The sequence below is a fragment of the Sinocyclocheilus grahami genome, unplaced genomic scaffold (genome assembly GCF_001515645.1).
Source record: "Sinocyclocheilus grahami isolate Dianchi unplaced genomic scaffold, SAMN03320097.WGS_v1.1 scaffold300.1, whole genome shotgun sequence".
NCBI classification, from domain to species: Eukaryota; Metazoa; Chordata; class Actinopteri; order Cypriniformes; family Cyprinidae; genus Sinocyclocheilus; species Sinocyclocheilus grahami.
The window spans coordinates 913,670-919,835 of NW_015505479.1; the positions used below are offsets into that span (position 1 = coordinate 913,670).

The 6,166-nt window shown below is 36.3% G+C and overlaps 1 protein-coding gene across 1 annotated transcript; it reads left to right on the forward strand.

Moving 5' to 3' along the window:
• The first annotated feature begins 314 nt into the window (after positions 1-314).
• LOC107601171 (protein phosphatase 1 regulatory subunit 15A-like) lies at positions 315-5,298 on the forward strand. Its single transcript, XM_016293236.1, has 3 exons — positions 315-518; positions 2,884-3,610; positions 4,808-5,298. The coding sequence occupies exons 2-3, from the start codon at positions 2,897-2,899 to the stop codon at positions 5,021-5,023; spliced, it is 930 nt and encodes a 309-aa protein (XP_016148722.1). The 5' UTR covers positions 315-518; positions 2,884-2,896; the 3' UTR covers positions 5,024-5,298.
• The last annotated feature ends 868 nt before the right edge of the window (positions 5,299-6,166 follow it).

A 6,166-nucleotide genomic window follows, 5' to 3' on the forward strand; every position in this document is an offset into this window, starting at 1 on the left:
TCATTGTAAAATGCAATGTTGCTTTATAGTCGCATGCACCTGCCGTCTTCGTGTTTTCCATTTCTCTGGTGATTTCACTTTAAAATGAAAATGTCGTCCCCATGAAACTCCCCTTGTTTTGTTTAGTTTCTCTGATGCAATCCGGTCTCAACCATAGACCGCTCTTGTCCAAGCCCCGCCCACCGCTGGACTTTCTGGAAACGTAACGAAACGCGGCTACGTGATTTCCCAGTAAGGCGCTGACGTAAACACGCAAGCCCCGCCCCCGCACCGGAACGTCACCACATCCTATATAAGCGCCCGCCGTCCCTCACAACGGCATTTCTATTTACGGCACAGAAGAATGAGATTCGTGAGACACAACCCGAGCGCGACATGTTTGTGAACAAAGCGACCATGGAGTACACGTCTGAACTGAACTCGTCTTATCGCTCAAACAGCGTTTTTGAGTACGTTAGCAACAAACCAAACCCTCGCTGGAGCGACTGCCAAGCGACCGGCTGACCAAACTCACAAAGGTAAGGCTATCTTTCTGAGTGTATCGATAAACAGTCGCGATATATCGAAAACTATTTGTATTCGATGTAGAAGTAATTCGTTAAGTAGTTTAGTTAAACACTGGTCAATTTGTCCAAGAACCATAACGTAAATACAGCAAACACGGTAATACCATGGCAACCGTTGGTGTTTTTGTTGTTAGTGAACCGCACGTAATGAAAGGCGGGGCTTGTCACATTGGCGCGTGCCACTGGTTTTGGGTTACTTTAGGTAATGCTTTACTTTAAGGTGTCTTTGTTACACACGTTACATGTACTTACTATTATACTAACGATAAAATTATGCATAATTACATGCAAGTAATCCTAGCCCTAACCATATAGTTAAGTAATGCTACTCAGTACTTAAATATATAATTATATTGTAACAAGGACACCTTAAAATAAAGTGTATCCTAAATTTATTAAGTTACAGATTACAAGTTAGTGGTTACAAGTAGTGTAAATATTTCATTTAGCCTACTTTATTAAAGTAATTGATTACATTTGATTAAAATTCTACTTTTCTCTAAACGGATAACTATTTTCAGACATTTAAAGCAGACATTAATCCTTAATCACTTGAATTAAGATTATTATTATTATTATAATAGAATAATTTTAAAGCACAGCCACCACAAAAGCAGACTTTAGCACCGCTTTTTACCTTAGGATCGTTCTGAGGTTAAATACAGATTGAAAATCTTAACAAGATTCAGTTTAATAGCTTGATTTTTTTTGTTTTGTTATGCAAAGGCATATCTATGACAGAAAACACTGGCGTCTAACAATACCTTATGGGGAAAAAAAACGTTCATTTAAAAAGTAAAGCATATACACAAGCCCAAATAGGAAATACAACCGTAATCAAATAGCCTAAACATGTGTCCTCTTCTTTGTCCTAATCTCCTGAAATACGGGTCTATTGTCTCCTATTTAAGAGCAGCCAATGCAGTTTTGGAAAGAAACCCTCTTCTGAGCGATTGAGAAGCTTTCAGTGGTTTTAATAGCTATATGTGTGACCCTGGACCACAAAACCAGTCATAAGGGTCAATTTGATGAAATTGAGATTTATACATCATGAATAAATAAGCTTTCCATTGATGTAAGGTTTGTTAGGATAGAACAATATTTGGCCGAGATACAATTATTTGAAAATCTGATTATTTTACATCACTTGAATTAAGATTATTATTATTATAATAATAGAATAATTTTAAAGCACAGCCACCACAAAAGCAGACTTTAGCACCGCTTTTTACCTTAGGATCGTTCTGAGGTTAAATACAGATTGAAAATCATAACAAGATTCAGTTTAATAGCTTGATTTGTTTTTGTTATGCAAAGGCATATCTATGACAGAAAACACTGGCGTCTAACAATACCTTATGGGGAAAAAAAACAGTTCATTTAAAAAGTAAAGCATATACACAAGCCCAAATAGGAAATACAACCGTAATCAAATAGCCTAAACATGTGTCCTCTTCTTTGTCCTAATCTCCTGAAATACGGGTCTATTGTCTCCTATTTAAGAGCAGCCAATGCAGTTTTGGAAAGAAACCCTCTTCTGAGCGATTGAGAAGCTTTCAGTGGTTTTAATAGCTATATGTGTGACCCTGGACCACAAAACCAGTCATAAGGGTCAATTTGATGAAATTGAGATTTATACATCATGAATAAATAAGCTTTCCATTGATGTAAGGTTTGTTGGGATAGAACAATATTTGGCTGAGATACAACAATTTGAAAATCTGAGGGTGCAAAAAAATCTAAATATTGAGAAAATCATCTTTAAAGTTGTCCAAATGAAGTTCTTAGCAATGCATATTACTAATCAAACATTAAGTTTTGATATATTTACGGTAGGACGTTTAGAAGATATATTCATGGAACATATCCTAATGGCATAAAATAAAAATCTATAATTGTGACCCATACAATGTATTGTTGGCTATTGCTACAAATATCCCCCAGCGACTTAACACCGCTTTTGTGCTCCAGCCTCACATATAATTTGTTAGGATAGAACAATATTTGGCCGAGATACAATTATTTGAAAATCTGATTATTTTAAATCATCTTTAAAGTTGTCCAAATGAAGTTCTTAGCAATGCATATTACTAATCAAACATTACGTTTTGATATATTTACGGTAGGACGTTTAGAAGATATATTCATGGAACATATCCTAATGGCATAAAAGAAAAATCTATAATTTTGACCCATACAATGTATTGTTGGCTATTGCTACAAATATCCCCCAGCGACTTAACACTGCTTTTGTGCTGCAGCCTCACATATAATGAAAAATATAGATTTTTTTTAACAGCATATGATTGTTTTACAGATCGAGTGTGATTATGGCACCATTCACCATTTCTCCACATCATCCGCTGCCGTATCCGTGCGGTTTACCTCAGAAAGGTCTGTTGATGCAATCCAAGACGAGTCCTGAGCTTTGGTCCGGTTCACCTGGAGATCCTTATCGCAGAACGTCCATCGTGCAGATTGGAGTCGGTCTGTGGCAGCTCGTCCATAGAGTCCTGAACTTCTGTACGAGTGTGACCGAGCTCCTCCGCTCCGAGATGTTTCTCTTCATTTGTGTGGGACAAACCATGACCATGACCGGCGAGCTGAAGAAGAGCGGCGTGGAGGAGGTCTTGGAGAGGCCTGGAGGCGAAATCAGCGATGGAGCTTCAGAAATGAAGGATCCGGAGATGAAGGTCGTTATGGAGTCTGATGATGATGAGCGAGAATCGTCTGCGTTTGACTCGGATGAAGAGGAAGATGATGAAGCCAGGCTCTCTGATGAAGAAACCGATGAGGATGATGAGGACCGTGAGACCGAGGACGAGGACTCTGGATGGTCAGATGAGGATGAAGCAGACTCCGAGGCTTCAGCAGAGAGTCTTGAGCTTTGGGAATCGTTTCTCAACAGCGGTGACCCCTACAACCCTCTGAGCTTCTGCTCGTCCATCGGCTCCAGAACAAACACGGAGCAAAACCAGCAAACCCGACCTCCACCAGCGACGAGACCAGACGAGAGCGAGCCAAATCCAAAACCACACTCAAAGGTAAACATGTTAGTTTGTTTTCATATTATGTTTATTATTTATATTTTCATTAGTGCTGTCAAACGATTAATCGCATCCAAAATAAAAGTTTTTGTTTGCATAATATGTGTGTATATTTATTATGTGTATATATAAACACACACACATGCATGGATAGATTTAAGAATTTTTATTTTTTATATATGATATAATTTATATGAATATGTAAATATTTTCAAAATATATGCTGTATGTGTGTCTTTTCATATATGCATGATAAATATACAGAGTACACACACTTTTATAACTTTTTTTGTAAGCGATTAATCGTTTGACGGCACTAATTTTCGTTATCATTTTATATATTAGCATTTAGATTTTTAGTTTAAGTTTTAGTAATTTTATTAGTCTTTTTTTTATTTTATTTTAGTACTTCAGCTTATTTTATTTCCATTTTGCAAGGCAACATTTCTAATTTGCATTTTTTCATCTAATAGTTATATTTTATTTCAGCTCTATTTCAATTAAAGGTAAAGCAGCTTTTAATCATGTTAGTGAACAATAACACCGATGCAACAACATTTTAGAGAAAACAAACGGAATTATTATATACAACAGTATTTAATATAAATTAAACAATATATAAATAGTGAAACGTAAATAAACGGTTATAAATATAACAAATAACCATAAACCCTAATTTATAATATACTAAATTATATATAATTTTAGGTATTAAATGCTAGGCAGCATTTATAATTAATTAAAAAATCTTATTTTATTTCAGCTTTATTTCAATTAACAAATGGTTTTTATTAATATCCGTTTTGTGCAGACAAAACAAACTGATCAAATAATAATATTTACAACAGTATTCTTTTAATTAGCTACTTAAATTAGTACTTAAACAAGTTAATAGTAACAAGTCAATAAACAGTAATAAAATAATAAACCATTTTTTGGTATTGTGAATTATACATAATTCTTAAAAGAAAAAGAGAGAAAGCTTTTGGCAAAAGTGATGCATGATTGAGCAACAGGCCAGAAATAAAAGGTTCATAAGACAGTCGGTGAATGTGAATGTGTCACGGTCTTGTCAGCAGATTATAGTTGCTATAATGCCAGCTGCATGACTAACATGCGTAAGGTTAGGGTTTGAACAGAAACTCCAGTGTGTGTGCTCCTCTGATAACAGGCCTGTGTTTTGTGTTATTGCAGGTGTGTTTCAGTGATCAGCTGACTGTGCGCCCCCTGGTGGCGTGGAGATTCGCGAGCCGGGCCGCAAGGGATGGCTCTTGTTGGATGCAGATGGCCAGAGACCGAGAGCGTTTCAGAAGAAGAGCGGAGAGCATCGAGACGTTCCTTAAGCCCTGCCTGACGGCTGAACACAGAGCCGGAGTGTGGGAGAGACTTCAGAGAAAAACATCCTCTTAGTACTTCATCCTCCAGCTTAATGTAGTATCATCATCATAATGTAGCATTTGATCTAGATGTTGGTGTAGTTTTTGGTGCTTTTAGTTTTGTGTGTAATTACTGTATAAGTTCTATTGTTACAATAGCGTGGTGCACTTTATTTTTATGTCTTTGTCTTATTGGGATTTCATTTTGTGTTTTGCACATGTATAATTTTATTGTACTACAAAACTGTAATTCTAAGACATTGTGTATTTTATATGGCAGCTAAAAAAATATAAAACTTTTGTTTCTTGCTTCTGTTCTTGTTTGTGAGTTATAATATTTCAACGTGTAAACATTTTTTGCACTAGTTCACCCAAAAATAATTTTAAAAGTTGCTAAAACTTTACCCATCCTCAGGTCATCTGAGATGAAGAGGAGTTTGTTTCTTCATCAGGTTTGGAGAAATGTAGCATTGCATCAGTGTCTCGGCAATGGATGCTCTGCAGTGAATGGGTGCCGTCAGAATGAGAGTCCAAACAGCTGATAAAAACATCACAATAATCCACACCACTCCAATCCATCAGTTAACAATCCATCATTAAGATGTTTTAACCTTTAAACTGCTGCTTCTGGCCAAAATGAGAGTCCATAATCCATTATTTTGCTTCCTCTAGTGATAAAGTCCATCCTGTTGTTGCTCCATTAAAAGACACAGGCATATTTGGTTTTGGCTTGTAAACGGTGCTTGATCTGTGCAGATTTCTCTCCTGATTTAGACGAGATGACTTTTTTTACTGGAGAAAGCGTTATTATGGATAGAATATTATTGTGATGTGTTTATCAGCTGTTTGGACTCTCATTCTGACGGCACCCATTCACTGCAGATCATCCATTGATGAGCAAGTGATGCAATGCTACATTTCTCCAAATCTGATGAAGAAACAAACTCATCTCCATCTCGGATGGGTAAAGTTTCAGCAATTTTTAGGTGAACTAGTCCTTTAAATATTTTTGCATGTTGACAAATAAAATGTATATGAACTTGACATATTACAAATATTGCTTAAATAGGTCTTTTGGTGAGATAAAGCATGTTATACAACAGGACAGGCTAGAAAATGTCTACAAATATAAACACATTCTATGCAGCCATTCACAACAATGTCACCTTTCCATCAC

Excerpts from the sequence above, each read along its gene's own strand:
- LOC107601171 (XM_016293236.1), top strand. The coding sequence starts at position 2,897 with ATGGCACCATTCACCATTTCTCCACATCATCCGCTGCCGTATCCGTGC. Across the intron at positions 3,611-4,807 it reads ATCCAAAACCACACTCAAAG|GTGTGTTTCAGTGATCAGCT; the intron begins GTAAACATGTTA and ends GTGTTATTGCAG.